Source organism: Neopelma chrysocephalum, unplaced genomic scaffold (assembly GCF_003984885.1).
Source record: "Neopelma chrysocephalum unplaced genomic scaffold, ASM398488v2 Primary Assembly neopelma1_22b, whole genome shotgun sequence".
Lineage (NCBI taxonomy): Eukaryota > Metazoa > Chordata > Aves > Passeriformes > Pipridae > Neopelma > Neopelma chrysocephalum.
The window spans coordinates 17,190,746-17,210,948 of NW_020897690.1; the positions used below are offsets into that span (position 1 = coordinate 17,190,746).

The 20,203-nt window shown below is 38.0% G+C and overlaps 1 protein-coding gene across 1 annotated transcript in view; it reads left to right on the top strand.

Annotated features, from left to right (window-relative positions):
• ADCY2 (adenylate cyclase 2) overlaps window positions 1–20,203 on the top strand; it is a 212,817-nt gene that overhangs the window by 55,286 nt on the left and 137,328 nt on the right. The window contains exon 3 of the mRNA XM_027681002.1: window positions 10,137–10,298. Coding sequence (XP_027536803.1) covers window positions 10,137–10,298 — 162 coding nt within the window. The remainder of the gene's footprint in view (window positions 1–10,136; window positions 10,299–20,203) is intronic.

Sequence of the window (20,203 nt, forward strand, 5' to 3'; positions counted from 1 at the left end):
TAACCCTCCCTGGGAGGGGAAACGGAACTAGGATAGGTCACCTGATGTATATTTTACCAATAAGGTATTCCATACCATATTACGTCAGCTCAGATATAAAGAGACAAGAAGGAAACAACTCCTTCCTTCTCTTCTGGGACAGTTACGCAGGATAGACAGCTGTTCTTCAGAGGAGGAAAACAACTCTCATGGGGAAGTAGTCTTTATTGTCAGTCTTCCCTGTGTGTATAGTGCTTATAGTTCTCTTTTTCTTCTCAGTGTAAATATAAAACTGCCTTTCTCAGCGGCCTTGGTTTTGCAAGTTTTTTTTTTTTATTTCCCCTCTTCCCTCTTCCTTTTCCCTTTGGGAGGGGTTGGGCGGAGTCTCAGTGGACATTGGCATTCAGCCAAGGTAAATGATAACAATGTCTTGCTTTTCTTCTCTGTTTTGTCTAAAAATATATGCTTAGAATAAGCCATAATTTGCAAAAAAAAAATCTATTCAGAGTATTGGGTTTTTGTAAGTGGAGTCATATCAGTGTATCGCGTCTTTCCTTTGTTGCAGTTTCTTACTTGAGCTGCTATATGAGACTATTGATCTGTGCAAAGGAAATCCGATTTTCCTCTGTTCAGGCTCTTCAGAAGTCTAAATTTTTCTGCCAGATGTACGCCAACCATGACCCTTTATCACTGTCTGGTTATTCCCTTCATTCTGACACCAGCCACAGCACATGTCAGCTCACTGAGGGTGTTGCCCTTTGCTGACACTTGAGTATCTCACGGAATGGAATGTTTCTGATCACTAGAGAAAATGACTACTCGGTGTTACCACCATCTGTATACTCCTGCTTTACTTCCTTCTTCACTTTCAAGCACTGCTCTTGATGGCTTCTCTGACAACCATGAACACAGAAGATTTCCAGGGCTTCTCAATGTATTGTTGAGGCTCCTCTGATGGCTGCAATGTTCCTGTAGGTCAGTATGTCAGAGGCATAGGTCTCTCAGGGCTTAGACTTCCTCAGAGTTTTGGGTGGTACTGGACCTGGTCTGTGATCATGCCCTGGGCTACATTAGGAAGACCTGTAGTCTTCCTAATGGTTGAGGGACTACCCCTCTACTCAGCCCTGGTGACACTAAATCTGGAGTACTGGGTCCAGTCCTAGGCTCCCCAGTACAAGAGAAATACACATTTAATGAATTGAGTCTGGTGAAGAGCCACAAAGATGACTCAGGGACTGGAACATCTTTCATTTGAAGACAGGGTGAGAGAGCTGGGGCTTTTCAGCCTAGGAAAGAGAATGCTGAGGGGTGTGTGTGTTACCAGCATGAGTTTTTATCCTTTGGATTTTTTTTAAGATAGGGAGAAAAGAATTGCATGAACTATTCAAGAAATATGCCCACCATGGATTCATACAATGTCATCATGACACTTGATTCTCTATTATTTTCCCAATTATTGCCGTCGTTTTATTTGCCTTTTAAACCACTGCTATCATTCATTTTTTCAAAGAGCTGGTCACAGTGAGTTTTGTATCTTTTTCAGAGGATATAGTAACTAATGTGAAGACTGCTTTTGGAAGTTAAAGTTGTTTTCTCCATGCCTGCTATTTTGCATTTATCATGTTGGATTTCATCTGCTATTTTAAGGCCCAGTCACACCAGTGTGAGTCACTTCTGCAACTTTTCCCATGTTTTGTTGCTTTTGAATACCTTGAACAATATTAAAATCACATCAATCATTGCAACATCACTGTTCCTCTCCTTTTTACAAAACACTTAGGAAGACATAACATAAATTCTCTGAATCCAATAACACAGTCCTTCCAGTGTAAAAGTTGACCATTTATTTGCTGTTTTTACTTCCTATTTTTACCTTTTGTCAATCCAATTTTACTGCAGTTCTCTGGAACTGACCTGATGTGTAGGAAGTACAGAAAATCAACATACATAATCCAGAACTCCTGTAAGATGCTTGAGCATGGTTTATTGGACCTGCTGTTTAAAAATGTCTCAACATTACTATCTGTGACTTTATATACTTGTGAGCTAATATTTTGGACCATGAAACTGTGCCGCAATTATTCTTTAGCATAGTGTACCTATATCATTTAGCTTTTCCCTTAATAGAGAACAGACATTTTTATTTGATGGTTCTGCTTTTCTTTTTTGGAATTAAAAGTTTTACATTCTCTTATAATAGTTGATGAAATTCGGTGTTAGACTTATTTCATGCCAAACATGTATAAAAAGCTCCTTTGATCTCCTGAAATGTAATGTATTCTCCCTGAAATGTGGTGTATTTGTCTTCTGTCCTTACTAGCTTATTTGATTTCTGATTTATATTAATTGCTGTCATTGCTAGTATTTTCTGTGTATATGCGAGCATGCATATTTTAACATGGATTTTCACATCCTATCTAACCAGATTAGGTTTTTATTTATCTTCTGGTTTTCACAGTTTTGTGTTTCTTCATAGAAACTTAGAATATGTTTTCAGTGTATGTTCTTCTTAAACTCCTTTTAAATTTGTGTATGGTGCTTGAGTATTGTAAAATAACCTCCTTAGCAGTCCAAGTGAAATTACAGTTTATTGCTTTGGTCTTCAGTCTGTCTACATATACTGTATAGTCATTTGGATCTCTTTTGATTTTCCACTTTTAAAATGTGTTAATTTAATTACAGTTTAGAATTGTTTGGTATTTTTCTGAATAGGATGCAGCGTGGTCTTAGCCAGAGTTTGGCTTTACTTCTATGGTGGCATGAAAAGACAAGACTTTGGTTTTAATAATGTGCTATCATGCCTTTCTCACTGTCCTTAGATTAAAAAAAGCCCCAAAATTATTAAGGTAATGTTAAAGAGGGTCTCAACTGTCCCTTTTAGAGAAAATGCTAGCTATGATAATCAGGCTGCAATTGTAGGTTTCTGATCCTAATATTTATGGGGAAAACACAGGAGGGAAAAATAACAAGGATAAACAATGTATTCACTATCTCTGATGCTTTTCACTTGTCTCATTACTGAAAATACCGAAGACATGGTTTATTGTCATCTGATCCAGTTAGAGTCTCAGATCATTGCAAAGAGATGCCATTGTTGGGCTATATAGTGCTTCATGAAGTTGTCTTTCTGCTTGCAGGGACTTACAGCATTGTAACAGAGCAAATCTGTCTTCTTGACTACTTTGACTATAATGTGGTCGAAACAAGGGTGATAAGATACAGCAGAAAGAAGAGAATTAATTGAGAAAGATAGTAAAAACAGGCATAAATTTTGTGAACTAAATTCTTTCTTACTGAGTTTGGGAATAATCTCAAATCTGCTAGAGATGATGATTGCTCAGTTTCCTCTTACTGTAGCAGGAAGGGCCAAAAATTATTATGGATTGTTGAGGGACATCTCTACTGATGTCCCTTGGGTCACTCCTTCCAGATCCCGTGTCCCTCTTACTGATCCAATCCAGTGAAAGAAAAGATTCCGTGACATAGAAAGCAATCCCACAGTAGGCAGCATGTAATCAGATTATATCTTATTTCAAATACGATTTTTCCTTCCTTTTCTGAAGTCTTTTATCTTATTGTCACATTAATATGTTACTTTAGGAGCACATTTGAAGGTCTCTTATTGCACAGTTATTTAAAAATATCCATTTTAGTGCAATCAACTTGCTTTTATTGTCCCATTTTGCTAATGGTTGTGGTTAGTTTTTTGGTAGAGATTGAGGTGACTATTAGTTTCCTGATGACATTTAAACCTAGACCTGTGCACGAGAGAAAGGGATTATTAGTTTGAGAGTTCTGTATGATCAAGAAGAAGGCATGATTTACAGGGTTGTTTACTATCTCTATGACAATTATTGGAAAATAAACCTTATGTTTAGTAAAAATATTTGAAGTAATAATTTATTGTGGAAATTTATAGAGTAAATTCCAAACAAAATCTTCCTTGTTGATTTTATTCTTGAGGTTTATGGCTTACCAGGGACTTGAGAAACATTGGGTTTATACGAATTAAAATTTATCTTCTATATTTTATCCTGTTGTTGCTCAAAGTTCAACTTTCTTCTCACAGTTCCCTTCCAACTAGTAAATGGTTCTACAATGCTTTCTATTCATAGTATCCTTGGACTTTCAGTTCTTTTTCTGAATTCCCTTGCTTTATTTTAAAGTCAGGGAGGATACTGTATCAGAACTGCTTTATCTTTTTCTTTGAAGCAGTTTAGACTCTTAACTCAAGAACACTAGGAACTTCCTGCAGGGTAAGACCATAATCCATCTAACACAGTATGCTGTCTCCAAGAAGTGCAAGAGGAGATGCTATTAAAAGGCAGTTTCCTTCATACCTTGCCCAACCTCCCTCCACAGGTGTGTTAGCAAAATCGGAGGGTACATTTCCCTGCCTTGTCTTTTTATTATTGGTTTATGGACAAGGTGTCCATGAATTTGTTTAATCTCTTTTTGATCCTGATGGTATATTATGATCTCCTGTAGCAGATATCCTCTAGGTAAAGGTGTGCTTCCTTTTCACCTTTTTTCAACCAATCTTCTACTAGTTTCATTGAGTGTTTGGTTTTTTGGTGTTTCAGGGTTTGGTGAACAATATTTCCATCTTCATCTTATCCAATGCTTTCATAATTTAAGTCTTTTTATAGATGACTCAGAAAAGAAGCTGATTTTAGTACTCAGTGAATTTTTTTGTTTTATGTGGGTAACTTGTTTTGTTCTCTGAACATTGCCTGACTTTTAGGAGTTTAAATCAGAAGTTTTGAGGGATGGAATTCAGAAGTAGAATGGCAAAGACCTTTACATATTTGCAACCTTTACCAACACAAAGCTTTAACATACAGTTATTGTACTAAACTACAAACATGGTATTTGTAACTATTTTATAAGATTAGTAGGTCCTGCCAATTTTGTTACGAAACCTAACTATTTACTTAGAAAAGCTAGAGTGTCTTCTATGAAATTAGGTATACAGACGACATTTGAAATCAGTGGCTGTAATCTAAGTGCCTTTCCAAGGGAAAATTCTTTAATTACCTGATGAATTTTTACTCCCTTTACACTGTAAGGGGGAAACTGATCTTGAAGAACCTCTGAAAGTGATTCTGTAGTGGGCTGGCTGACTTAGTATGAATTTTTGTAGTCTAACATTTTAATTATGGGAACAGGATCTTTTCTGGTTACACAGTGAAAAGGTAGCCCTGTTGAAGTTGTCCCAAAGAGCTACAGTTATTTTATCAGCTGTAGCTCCATTACTGCTGGCTGTGATCAAAGCAGTGCTTTCCCCTAACTCATACTGAAATGGCACATTCAGATTTGCATGCCAGCTTCAGTGCCAAAGTGTTGTACTCCTCAAGGGGAAATTCTGGTCAGAGTAACATTAAATTGAGTGAATTTTACACATGCCAAGCCAGTTTCAATTAACCATCTTAACACAGTTTTAAAAAAGGCTGTCTAGATGGGAAATTGTGAGTTGTTGTTGGAATATAATTTGTACAAAAGGAATGATTAGTATCTTTTTGTACAGTTGTTCTCAATGTCAAAAGCAACATCCCCTGTGATACCCTGTGTGCTAGGAAAGACAATTCTAATGTGTAAAATATATTAAAATTTCTACTTTAGATACCCTTCAGAGTTAAGGCAACACCACTCAGAGGAGAAACTGGTGACAACAGGGGGACATGGTTTCTGAGAACAGGTTGCATCCATGGACTCCAAAACCAGCATAGATTCGTGACTTGGGTCCACTGCAGTTTGTGCCGTCACAGTCCAAACTAGTGATGTTTCCAACAGCAATGTCTGTGAACCGCCAAGTACTATCAACTTCATACCAGTTCTCCTAGGTCACAGTCAACACTGTAGGTCAGAGGCTGCAGTAGCAAATATACATCTGGAGATGCTGGGACAAAACTGCCAACATGACAAATACTCAGAATGGGTTTGATTTAAAGAATGATCTTCTTCTCTATCTTGTGCAACTGGTGTCTTTCCACTTTGCATGATGTGTGAAGATGCTTACTTATAGTTTTGTGTTGTATTCTGTGACAATAATGAGGTTTTTTGAGGGTTCATGATCATCGTTGATATCCCACACCATGGTGTCATTATACCATTTGGTGCCCAGCTCTAGTGGCATGATTACATCAATCTGTATGAGGACTTTTGATGCCCTTCTGAAAGCAACTGCATAAAATCTGGAGAAAAATAGTCTGTTACATACCCATCTTACACGGCTACACTATGGCCACTGTGGCAGTGCATCATCCTTTAAATTGCTGTGGAAAAGAACTGCTTACATAGTAGATGAAAATGTGGCCCTAGTGAAGTATGGGAAAGAAATATGGAGAGCAGCAAACATACTCAGGGTTTGCTAAGCTCTGACAGTCAAGAGTGATGGACTAGAGTCCTGGATACCCCTCAATCAAAGCAGGAAAGCCACATACTTCTCTGTAAGATGTTACACCAGTGTTAACTAAAAATGAATGCTATGTGCTATGATGCATACCATGAATGCCCATGCACTCCCCATCTCCAAGGTATGGATAACATAAACTCATAGATAAAGTCTCTGAGAATCAAATTCCTAAAGCAATGTAAATTCAGATTAGGGCAAAAAGTGTGTTTCAACTAGGCAGTCATAGTGATGACTCACATTAGAGATTGCTTCCAACACAGTTTCAAAACAGCAACAGGCTTTGTGATCATGGCACACTTTGGTGGAACAGACTCCTTTTAATAAAAGTGTCAAAAATTGTGCACTGTAAATTAATGCTGTGTTTACTGATGGGTACACACACCAAATGCAGGCATCCGGTGATGAGCATTAGCATTAGTAAGTCTTACAATGAGATACTGGGGTCCTTCAAAGCTTGTCATCACTGCTTTTTCATGTTACTATCACCAGTATTCTGCCAATTCATACAAAAGGATAACAAAAAGGGCCTTTCATGAAATAGATCAATGGTCAGGGCCACTGACCATTCTACAGACTGTGACTCAGTCCAGAAAGCTTGTCTCTTCTTTCCACCTGCTCATAAGCCTTTGAGTATTGACTTCTACAATCTCAGAGTGAAATACACTGACATTTTGAAGCATGTTGAAAGGTCCCACATCTTACATACCATGCATATCTACTGTCAAGATAAAGTGTAGAAGCATCTTATTTCAGGCTACGAGGGGGAAATATTCTTGAGCCATGGTGAAATAAAAAAGCAACTTCTGTGATAAATGGATTCAACTTCTTGGGTCATTAGACCACTACTGGAAATAGGAGAAAAGCAGCATAGCCAAGAATCAAAGAGCTGTTGGCAGGAACTGTTTGCTTTGTGTTTTGGATGAGAGTTTCTGTCTTAGCAGGACTATAGCTCTCCTGCTTTGTAACAGCATTCTGATACCCAAATTTCAAGACAATTTTTTGTCAAGTGTTCATTAACACAGTTCCAGTGCAACCCAGCCTGTTCGATGTTTAGAAATGGAGAACTTGAAGTGTAGTGTCAAGGGAATTGAACCTTGTAAAAGCACTCTCTGTTTGTAGTTGTGGGATGTTGAAATTATCCATTTATTTTGACCAAGGAAAATAGTGGGGTAACTTAAAGAATGGATAGTTGGTTACAGATATACAACAAGATTGAAGCTGATGCAGCTGATATCACTAGAAGCATTACAAAATGCCAATTTTTTTTTCCGTGCTTAGTAGCCTGTTTTTTATCAAAATTGAAAAAAAAACAACAGTGTCATATTCTATCTTATATCCACTAATGAGTTTTAATAAGTACCTCACAAATGGAGTGGATCATTTAGTCTGGCTATAAAATCAGATATCAAAAAATATGCCAGTTTTATTTTTTGGAGACAAGACCATTTGAAAAGGAAATTTTATTATGTTTTAATAATAAAATTTTCACAAATACTTGAATGCCATTTTCCCTGTAGTCAATGAGAAAGCTAAACTTGAAATAATAAAAGTTTGTTTTCATGAAAATGAATGTGAGCATTTGAAATCCTTCTTCCAGGACTAGGGTCCAGGATGATTCTTCTTCAAACCATTTTTTAATCGTAGAATCATAGAATGATTTACGTTGGAAGAGAGCTTAAAGTCCGCTTCCAACCCCCCCTCAATGGGCAGGGACACCTTCCACTGGACCAGGTTGCTCAGGGCCCCATCCAGCCTGGCCTTTAACTGGAAACATGTCTTAGGCAGCTGGTCGTACCTGCTGGTAAGATATTTTGGCTCTGGTATCCATTCTTCTTATGCCTATATTAGAAGACCTTTCACATCCCTTGTTGCTGCCTAATTCATTATTTGGGTTTTCCCCTGTACTGATGCCTGTTATTGTGATTGCTTTAACATGATTTGTTCTCAGCAAAATCACATTGGCTGTTACCTGTGTTTTTCTTAACTTTCAGTAATCTTGATTATTAATTCTTTTATTATTTTGTCTGGTACTGCTATAGGAGTTATAGTTGACAAGTTTTAGCCCTTTTCCCAGCCTTTCAAAGGCATGTGTTTTGTTTCCTCTTCTAGCCTGCCAGAGCTTTCTATATCTTTCCCAAGTTTTAAGACTACCGGTTAGTTCTCTCAGTATCACAGTTGATTTTTCTCAAACCAGGACAATTTTAAAACATCATACTTGCTTAACCCTTCTCTTACCTAGACCAAATTTTTATACCCTTTGCTGTTGGTTTTACTAACATCTCATCACTTAAAACTTTTAGGAAGAACTGAAACCAAACAGGTATCAAACACTTTTGTTTCCTTTTGCTATCAGCTGACAGATTGAAACAGGAGAGAAACAAAGCTTTTGCTTTGCCTTTTTTATTACTGTATTTTCTTATTATCCCTCATTTCCCTCGTAGTTCTGTTTCATTTCATGGCGTTGAACTTTTTAACTCAAGCACGTGGGATAGTTAGGCAGCATTGAAAAGAGCCTGAGAGATCTGGAAGGAGTTGGATTAATCTTAAAGGAGGAATGGGAGAAAGCTGAGTAGAGAACAGAAGTGGACTTCCTTCTTCATCCAGCTCTGTCTCCATGATGGAAAAGAATGCCTCCATTGTCCTGTAGGTACACATACCTTAGGGTTCAGGTTTGATTACATAATCAGCACATGCAGATGTGAAGAAAACAAACTGACACTAAGGGAAGCAAGCGGCAAATTATTATTGCTCATGCCTGCCTGGGAGCTTTCTGAGTTACATACCATGTGTATACAACTGCTAGATGGTGAACAGGCTTGCAACTCAACTAAAACTGATGGAAAACCTTACTTAGAAATATAATTATACACAAGCTGGCACATTTTCAGAATTGCCTACTCATGTGTACAAAACCTGTGTCCCAAAGCTAGTTACATTTTCTCAAGTGTGTGGTGGAGTTTGGAACATATGCATACCATCAAATATGTATTTTCTATGTATAGCGAAGGAATCCCTTTTGCTGTTACAGGTTGGGCTGTGCATTTGGAGAGTTTGTTCCATAATGTTAGTTTGGACACTAGTATTCTTTAAAAGAAGCTAACCAGAAATTTTGCATGTGGGCTGTGATTTTCTGAAAATGTTTTTCATGACTAAATAAATGTATTACCTTAAAATGTAGTATTTTGATGGAATTTGACATAGGCCATGTAGATACACATGAAATACAATCTTATTAAGCCAAAATGCTTTGCTGAACCTGGGCTTTTTTTTTTTCTTTTTGAATTATGTCACATATTGTGAATTTTTATTGCATCAGAATGTACAAAATCTCTCTGTATTGAAATCAAGGCTCTATGGAGGGGTTTGGCAGGTTATTTCGTAATGTAGTTCACAATCAGAATCCACCAGTCCTGGGAAAACTACTTTTTAATGGTAAACAGGATGTTAATAAAAATAAAATTTGAAAAGATAAATTTGAAAAGTTTGGAGTATTGTGTAGGTCTGAAACCATGACATAGTGTCTTGCAACTGCACTTAAATCTAGTTTATTGTAAATTTTCCAACACTTTTAAAAATTAATTCTTCCTAAATTGATTTTCTGCAGTGGTTAGGAATAACTTTACTGTAAAAAACTGTTGTGTAACTTTATGCTGAAGAGACTTCAAAATTAAATGCTATTTTTTTAATGTTATTACAAAGTAAATTTGACATGCTTCTTTTTTTGTCTTGCTGTCTTGCACAGGTATCATTTTTCTTGTTCATTATTTTTGTGGTGTATACCATGCTGCCCTTCAACATGAGAGACGCTATAGTTGCCAGCGTCTTGACCTCTGCATCTCATACGATTGTGCTGAGCGTCTGTCTATCAGGTACAGCTGTTGTAAAGGAACACTTGGTTTGGCAGGTAGGTGCTTTGTGGAATTAATGATTAATTGTGTGCTGAATAGCCTTGTAAATGAGCCTGGAGTGCCTTAGTGGGTGCTTGGGAGTATAAACTTATTTCTGTCTTCATTTCTGAATTGCTAATTTAGAGGTAATTCACTTGCTAAAATGGGGGTGTCAGTAATGTTATTTCTTGCTGGATTGCACACTTAAATGGTAGAACCTACAGCCTCGTAGCTCTCACCAATGTAAAAACTCGCTTGAAAAACTATGTGATGTAGCTGTATTGTGGTAGATGCATTACCCCTCTGTTTTGTAAACCACTTTGTTCCTCTCTTCATCTCATTAAAACATAGCTTGCAAGACCAAGGATTTTATCCAGGCATCAAAGTGTTATTTTTGATTCAAAAAAAGAACATTGTTCCTTTGAATACCCTGAGGTCTGCTGGGTTAAAGATCTGCTGTGAAGACATTGCCCTCTCCAAGTCTGCTGTAGGTCTTCTCCTCCTTCTGTAGTTCTCAGCTATTAATAGGAATTTTACAGCCTCATCCTGTTTGTGCCTAGTGATTGAAGGAGACTGGCTGACTCCGAACTCCATGACATTTAGGGAATCCATACGTGTTTGCAGTTGGGTTTTGGATTGTAACTCAAATCTGATAATCTGCTACATGACAAAGTGCAGATTAATAATACATAAAAGTCCAAATATTAGGAGTTGTTTTTCCTCACTCTTTTGCAGAAAATCTTTTAAATGGTGAAATATTACTGTTTTAGTTGTAGTATTGTGACAATCCCAGATGTCATTGATAGAAATCTGTATTTTTAGGAAAAATTTAGATTTCATTTTGAAAAACAAATACTTGGGTTTGGCTCTTTGATATAGTTACGCAATCTTAGGGAAACAATTATTTTAACTTTTGCATCAAAATGCTAGTGAAACCTTAAAGTAAACACATTTTTATAAACATATTATTAGAACAAGAAAGACAGGCATCATACTGTTTATTGTGAATAGCGTTAAGAATGAAGCAAATAATAGTTTCTACTTATCTTTTAAGTTACTTGAGACTTACTTTGGAAAACATTGTGCCTCAGAGGATAACTTTGAAATTGCAGTGATTTTACAAAAGTCCTGCCTTGTAAATTGTTGTTCAGGAAAATGCATTTTATTTCCAGACATGGCTGCAGATCTGTGTTCTATGGAATATTGAAATTGCAATCTGGTAAACAAAACATGATCTAAGATGTAATTCTTTGTAGAAATTTTAAATTATGAAAGAAAGTAGGTTTGCTTTTATCTTGCTGATTTGGATTAGTTGTGGGGTTTTTTTGTGGAGGTTGCAGAGTTGTGCTGTATATTAAGCAAGAACTGTGGTCATCTGCAGTTAATGTAGTATTTCAATAATTCAGTAATACAGTTATTGATATTTGTAGTGGAATAAATCAGGGAGAATGTTATTCTTTGTTTTATGTCAACCCGTGGCTTTTATTCTGGGCATGGATATACTGCTAAAGCATTAATGTTTGTCATTCCCTCTAAAACTATTTTGGGTTAAAGTTGCTGTTTGCAAAAATTATTTACTTTTCTTGCCTATCTTTCTAGACTGTTCACATTTGATGTACCTAAACCAGCACTTTCAGAAGATGTTGTATCTTTAGACATCTCATGTCTACAGAATCAAAAGAAATAAATTATGGTCTGTGGTGTACAATTAGTGTCTTTCATCTCTTCTGTAACTTCTGGTTTCATTCAGAAAGAGTGGAAGTCTTTCAGCAATTTGTTAAGAGTATTTAATTTCCAAGTTGTTCTCAATTTTCTATTCTGTCTTTGTAAAATGTGTTAAATGTTTCCAATAGCTTGGCAGTTACTGGAAGTACTGAGTGCACTACATTCTTTTGACTGTGTGGAAGGGATTAAATGACACTATCTCATTTCATTTCATTTGCCCTCTGTACACTTTTAGATTACTATTGTTTATACTTTGGAGTGTAAGCAAAAAATGTTTGTTTTGTGTTCTTTGCTTTTGAAAAGCGAGACCACAAGTAAGGGCTGGTTACATGAACTAGTCTCTGTTTGACCTGTGCATGTCTTTTGGGAAGAGGGAATCCACCTTGGTTTAAAAATTGGCAATGATGGAGATGCACATCCAGAAACCTTCATGTTTTTTCCATGGTTGTTGACTGTCAATGTTGAAATTTTGTTCATCTTTCCTAGTAGGAATTTGTCTAGTCTTGGCATCCAGCTTCTGGATCTCATTTTTTTGGCCAGTAGGCTGACAGACCCAATAGTATCCAATTTCTGTTTCTCCCATGAGAGTACTTCTATACTGTCGTGAGTTTGCCTCATAACCTTTTTGTCAGTAAAGTAGATGAGTTGCCTGCTTTTGCACTAGCTAAGCCTTTCATCACTTTCATAGTTGTTTTTTGAGTCCTCACTTGTGCTTCATCATCATCTTTCTTGCAACGTAGGCATTAACCTTAGAGGAGCACGCCAGGAGCAGCTGCAGCGGTGCCAAATGCTAATAGGGGCCAGATCTACAAAGGGGTTAGTGTGCTGTGTGCTCAGCACAGAGACACAGACTCTACAGTAAAATACCCAGTTAGTCTCCCTATGCAGTTCTGTGGGGAATTTAATGCACAGCTGTGGGATCTGTGACAGGAAGGGAAAAAGAGTCCTGTGTTCCAGCTTTGGTTTATGAAAAAATAACAGTGTATGTGGGTTTGGGTTTTTTTTTCTGTTGAAATTTTAATCCTAACCTTTACAAGGCACACAGTCTTGAATCTGGGACTCTGCCCCCTCTTTCCAGGTGAGGATCCTACTGCCAAGCAGGGGATGTTGTTCTGTGTGCTTCAGGACTGCTGTACGCGAACATAAGTCAAATTATGGTGTTAAGGCATTTGGCTCAGAAGACTTTCATGACTTTAACATCTCTTTTGGTTATTCCTGGAATGGAAAGTATTTAACTGCCATCTCTTGCTATAAACACATAACCTGTTTTTCTCTAAACCAGAACAGATTCTAATCAAATACTTGTGTTTTTCCTGCTCTACTATCAACTTCTCAGCCATTCTGATCTCATAATGGCTTGATATTATCATTAGAGGTAATTTCGTTCTCAATTTGTTAAAAAAAGAGCTAACCAAAATAATTAAACATCGTATAAGCTTCTGTTTTTCTTTTCCCCTATGTTTTATGTGAGGAGTGTTATATTTTTATTTTAGTCTTTTAACTTTCTCAACAAACAGTTTCATTGCTCTTATAATCTGTTTCTGGGAGCTGTGGCTAAGTATTTTCCAAACTTTAGCTAAATCACTACAAACTTTTTGGGGGGATTTTTTTTGGCACCTTCTTGCAGCACTGTAAAAGGAGTCCCTTTTAGAGGCACAAAATTGCAACTAGGCGGAATGCATGTGTACATACATACAATTTTATATTGGTTTTGGACTCTGTTCAAGCATGCACATATCAAAAAGAAACAATTTGTAACAACTTGTATGAAGGCCTTTGTTTGTGTGATCTGGCAGTCTGGGTAATTCTTAAGATAATGTTCTGTCCTGGTGGGCAAAACCCAAATGCTAAGTGAAAAATTTATTTTCAGGAGTGTTTGAATTGGGCAATTCCAAGGCTACATCTACAAGATCTTGTGCATTTGCCATCAACTAGCCTGAGGTCTCCTGTTACAAAATAAAAAATAAATGTCTATGGCCTATTCAGGAAAAAAACACCAAATGAACCAAACAACAGTGGATTGAAAAATGGAATGTGGTTTTATTAAAAAAAATAATTACCAATTTCTTAGTCACTACAAATCTTGAAACAAATTATACCAAAAGCGCATAATCAGAAGTGAAGGAGAATTTTCAAAGATGGACAACTTTGATATGTCATCTGTAGTATACATTTAGATGTTCTAATCCACATGCAACATATAGGCATATACCTTATGTTTAGACCACTGATTTAAACTCATCTGTTAACTGAATATCTTTAACAGGTAATGGTATTTGCATAAAATGTTTTATGTAATAGAGTGGCATAGCAGCAAAATAAAAATAAAAAGCATCAGCATTCACCGGCTAATAAAAGAAGAAAAGGTACAGCTCTGGGGCTCAGAAACAGAAGTTGGTTTATGCTGTTATCACACAGTGTAAGAAAAAATCATGTTTATTAAAAAAAGTCTGGAAAAAAAGACCGTGTCTTTAAGTACATTCATTGCTGTATAACCCCTAAGGCTGTATGACCGCCCAGTGAAAGTCTAAAGCACAAAGGAATGTTAGTAGTCTAAATGGCTAAAAGCTGTTACTGTGGGTTGAAAATATCCTTCTTCCTTGAATACCTTTTTTTGAAGGAGATAGGGAACAATTATTCCTGAAGCTAATGCAGCTTAAACAACTCTTGCTTTCTGTTGCACAGTTACATGACATGAGTTGCTGTTGTCCCTGCTGCAGGTATGGAGGGCAGTGACTGCTGTGGAAGGAGGGAGGCTGTATTTCTTGCAGCAGCAACTGCCAGTCTCCCATACCTGGTGCCTTTTTCCGTTTGCTGTCCGCATCCTGACAGCAGTGTAGCTCACCATGTTGTACAGCAGCTGCAAGCCAGTTAGAGAGAGGAATGCTATGTCCTGCTTAGCACAATGCATTAGTCATAGTTTTTATTATTGCACGTTTCTTTACTCTTGATTTTATGCTTAAATCTAGGCAGATATTAAAGAGCCATCTGCTGTGGGATTTTTAACTAATTTTTACAATCAGCGGATGAACTTTGGGTTTCACTGATTTTTTAAAGACAATCTGTACAGTTTTGATATGCTTATGAAGAGCCTACAAGAGTATAGATAAGTAGGAGAATACATAATTGTGTTTCAGAGTATTGAAGCATTAACATGGAGAATGTGAACATCTACCGTAAAGTCCCTAAGCCTGTAAAGGGAAGACCTGTAGTACTTAGTATGAAGGAAGATTCAGCAAAGTCTTAGAATTGCATTGTGATATGCAATCATGTGTGCAGGCAGTTGTGGGTTTTCAAAAGCAGCATTTACCTAGAGTCCAAAATCAGCATCTAAGAAATGCATAGAAAATAGTTCTGGTGCGATGTGTAGGAAATCATCAAAGCATGGAAGAAAAACATCATGGAAATATCTCCAGTTAGCTTTGATTCTTAAGCTTCACTGAAAGTGTCAGATGGACATTTGTGTCAATTCCATTTAAGTTAATATTTTTAACAGCAACGAATTTCATCTCTATATTTGTTTATCACTTTTATACTGCTTTTGCTTGCATTTATTATCCTAAAAATGACAATTTCTTTTAGAAATTTTAATTTTCCAAAATAGAAATTAATTTGTTGAACAAGTGCCCAGTACTTCAGTGTGTTCATGAAATTATAAAATGTCTATGTCAGAATCCTCAATCTTGAGGCTCCTATACCTCCAAAAATGTAAAAAAATTAAACAGTTGTTTGGAAATCCCAGTACTTCTAGGCTTGAGCAGCAACCAAACTCTCACCCATACAGCATACCTTTTCAAGGGAATTGTGTTCCATATCCTTTTAAGGATGACAATGTAAATAATAACTTACCAGTGAAAGATTAAATCCATACATTCAGAATTTTGCAATACTGTCTGTCTAGATAATTTGTCTTGAGTAAAGAATCTTAATCACTTCAGTTGAGTTAGTTTTGCTGATTCCTTTCCATTTTCACAGACATTACCCAGCCTTTTCAGTTGCATAGTACTTTTACAGCTTGGTATTATTTGTCAAATTTATTGTAACTTACTTCTCTTATTGAAGCTGAAGCATTAAATTCTGAGTGATACTCACTCCAGACATGATGCTTTGTCATTTTATGTGCTCGTAGAGTTATCATCCAACCCTATGTGTTACATTCAAGAATTCAGTTGAAAAAAAAGGTTTTTCACTATCAATATGTGAATACATTTCCTCATCCACTGAGCCACTTTTAGTGCAGTATAAAGTAAGAGGGCTTGGGAGCACAAACACCTGTTGTATAGAGAAGCCTTTTGCACGTCAGAATCCAGCTGAGATGCCTCCCTTGCAGTGGTTCAAAACCCCATCTGTTTGTAGACACTTGCACTAGGATGTGGTCTTTCTATTTGTCCTCTAAGATCCTGCCACCCCCAGTGCTAAGCTGCTGGTGAAGCAGAAGTCATTCCTGTTCCAATTATCTTCCAAAATTTGTACTGTGCATTCCTGTCAGTGCTTGGTCATGCGAGTCTTTGGATAGCCCTTGTTTCCCTAAGCCCACTCTGCATATATTGGTCCTCAGTGTGTTTCAGTAAAACAGAACTGCCTTAACTACAACTTCTTAAGTGCCAATCTTGTTGGTGCTATGTGTGATTCAATCAGGTAATGCTCCCAAATAAGTATGTGTAGGCCAGATGCAAACAAGTAAAATTCTGCCACGTGTTATTTTTTTTCTGAGCAGCTACAGCTTTGCTGCTGGTAAAAGGGGAGCTGTTCTCTGATCCTGGAGCACAGCTTTTGTTTACCTTCCTAATCTCCCACCTCTTCTTCCTTTCCCAAACAGGGTTGTCAGGTGTCAACTTTCTCCAAGTAATTCCTGACATATTCTGCCCCCTAAAACATGTCGAGGCTCTGGGAAAACGTTGGTTGACCTTGACTGAAATGGTGCTAGTGAGCAAGATAACAGCTATACAGAAGTGATGATCATGGAGCTCAAAATTGCCTTCTACTCTGGTTTATCAGCAGGGAAACAGCTGGAGGATATCATCTACAAACCCTGAAGTAAATCTGAATCTGGTGCTGGGTGATACGTTTTAGTGGATTGGGGGTTACAGCCATAGTCTTAGGTGGAGGGTTGGACTGGATGATCTTGTAAGTTTCCTTCAACCTCGGTGATTCTGTGCATCTCGGAATTCTTAATTCTTTACAGGGATTGCACCTTTGGTAATTGCTCTGCATATGCTTTCCCCTCTCAAGGTACATGGGTTCCTGCATGCCCAGTGAATGGCATCATTATTTGTTCTGTGTGGGCCTGAGAAGGAATCATGTCTCTCCTGTGCCTCTCAGTAGTCATGTGTAATAAATCATGTTTATCTGTGGTCAGTTTAGACTGGTTCTGGGTATACTAAAGACTGTATGCTGCATATTTGCTGGAAAGGTCACCTACCTGGACTCTGCTAGCTCTTACCTGTTTCTAAGTGGGACAGTATTAGTGACAATTGGTGTTTGCCTCCTCCACTGTTAACTGGTTTTATTCTATATGTTTCAATTTTGATTGCAGCAGTCTGCAACAGCATAGGCTGTGGTTTATCAGACGTAAAGTTACATTCATTAATCTATTTGCAGTTTTATTTTCTTTAATTTCTTTGTCCCTTTGTATTTTCTTACAGATGTGTGGCAGTCTGTCAGCTCAGAAGCCACAAGAACACAGGTCGGAAGTAATCAAGCTGACTCTGTACTGAGCTAGCTCAGGTTCACAGGCATTGGGAGTTCAGGCTGCGTGAAAGCACTTATGCTGCTCTGGAAACACAAGATGTGCAGAGATGTCTGAATCTGAACATTAGGCCAGCTTCTGTGTCTTTAGATATACAATAGCACAGTTAATCCACAGCTCTCGACACTGTTTTAACAAATAATTAAGACTTATCACTGTTGAAACAGTATAGTTCTGCAGAAGATTCAACAGGTTATGGATACCCAGAACTAAGGCTGATAGGTGGTCAGTGACTGAGGCCTCAGCAGGACAAGAAACAAACACCTGAGCAAAATCACCCTAAAGGATCCCACCACGTTTGTTCTCAATGCTAAAGAAAGGAGCTGTTGCTCTCTGTATCCTTATCAATACTTATCAGTCTGACCCAGAGAAAATTTTCTGTCTCCTAAGCAAGAATAATTAGTTCCTTTGATCCTGTAAGTGGGAAGACTTCCATGCTTGCAAAATAGTAGCTATTCAAGATCCCAGTGCCTGTCCTTCCAACAATTGTTGCCACTATGTGCTACTATGGAAGAGGATGAAAAGAGGAACTTAAAAGTTCATTGGATCAATTTGAAACTAAGGGAAATTGTTTCAGTCAGTTCCCACGCAAACGAATAGCAAATCTCTGAAGCAGGAGATTTTGAGTTCCTCAGCATAGACACACTTTTGTCTTTTAGAAGCCAAAACTGAGTTTTGCTCTGAAGAGATTTGCTCGTTTGTTTAAAAGATTTCTAAGGGCCACATTTGAATAATCTTCTTTGTCTCACTCTGCATGATCTTAGTTTAGCAGTGTCTCTATCGCAGAAACGTTTATTCAGGCTAACCACAGCAGGATTTGTCCATCCTATTTACCAGTGTTATTTGCCGCACTTTGTCCAAAAACTCATGGAGATGAGATCTTGCCCAAATTTTTTTCAGACAAAAAGAGACTGGGTCCTGATGAGCATTTACTCACATACATACTTTTAGTTACACTGCTGAGATTGTTCAAGGAGGTTTGCAGCAGCTTGTCTGAGAGAGCTTCACACTCTGAATGCAAATATGAGGTGTGCAATAATCCTATTTCCTTTAGTATGTAGGTGATGAGATAGAGTTTTAACAGAATTGATGGTTATGACTCCTTGCTTGCGGTTTCTCGGAGAGGGTCTCAGTGGTGTGGTCCCCCTTCGATAGGAGGAAAGAGGCATCGAGCCTCCTCTCTGGATTCCGGGGCGAAAAGTGGTTTATTTGAAACTCCTGCGGGCTTTTAAGGTCTCCGGCGGAGGGCTTAGAAGGAGGAATGTGATTGGGCCAAGGTCTGGGGGAAAGGGAGTGGCTTGAGGGCTCTGCTAATCAATGGAGGATACAGGAGGACCAAGGTCCAATAACAAGCCAGGGATGGGGAGAAACGGATGAGACAACCAATAGTGGTTGTGCAGGGGTGGGGGCCAGTTCTGGGAGAGGAGACAACATTGCGCTGCGTGGAGGGGCCGCATGGTTACATAGTCCAAGGGAAAACCGTACAATAAAAACACGAATCATCAGTGTTTTTCCACTCCGCTCGATCCCGGAGAGCTGCCGCTGTGACAGACCCTCTTCTAAAGTCGTTCTTTCCAGGATTCATAATCTTTGCATTTCCCCACAGAGTTTTAGCTTCTGACGGAAGTCTACTGGGGTTTTGCTGGTGGTCTCTGAATGCTGACTGATGCTGACCTTCATGTACATACACCTACAGACTCTGTGAGAGATGTTTTGGATGCTTGCACAGTGCTTGCCCTGTGGAAAGAGTCATTAAAATTTGGCCTGTGGAAAGAACAAGCCATAGTGACAACGAGCAATGCTCCCAGGTGATCTGCCTTCTCCAGCGAACTCACACACAGGCCAGCGGGCAGGAACGGATAGAGGAGATGATGCGCTCCCTGTGTGACACCCAGAGAGGCTGTTGCTGTAGTGACAGTGTCCTCTGAGTCTAACAGGGCAGTGAAGTGGTGGCATTCCAACTCCGATTCTTTTGCCCTAACATGCTATTTAGATCCACTCATTTGTCATGTTTAATTAATTTCATAAATCCACTTAGGCTGGTTAAGATCCTTAGGGCTTGTCTTGCACCACTACCCCCATACACACTTCTGCTTATTAAAATAAGCATAGGATAACAATGTGAAAGTCTTAAAAGAGGAGAAATGGCCACGATATATAAAAAAGAACATGTAGCAAAAAGGATAAGGAGACAGAGAAGAAACAGATTAAATTATCTATGCAAAAAATGGAGACCAAAGCGTAAATGCTAATAGATAGAAAGCAGAATACTGAAAAGTTGAAACATGGGGAATAAGGCACCTTTAATAATGTTCTCTATTATTTGCTCTAGAGTTTGCTTCATTTACTGTTCTTATTTGTTTTGTTTGCAGTCATGAGCGATGACACCTTTTTTTTTCTGTCAGATCACTGTCACCTAGACAGTGAATGTTTTACTTGGGTATTTGG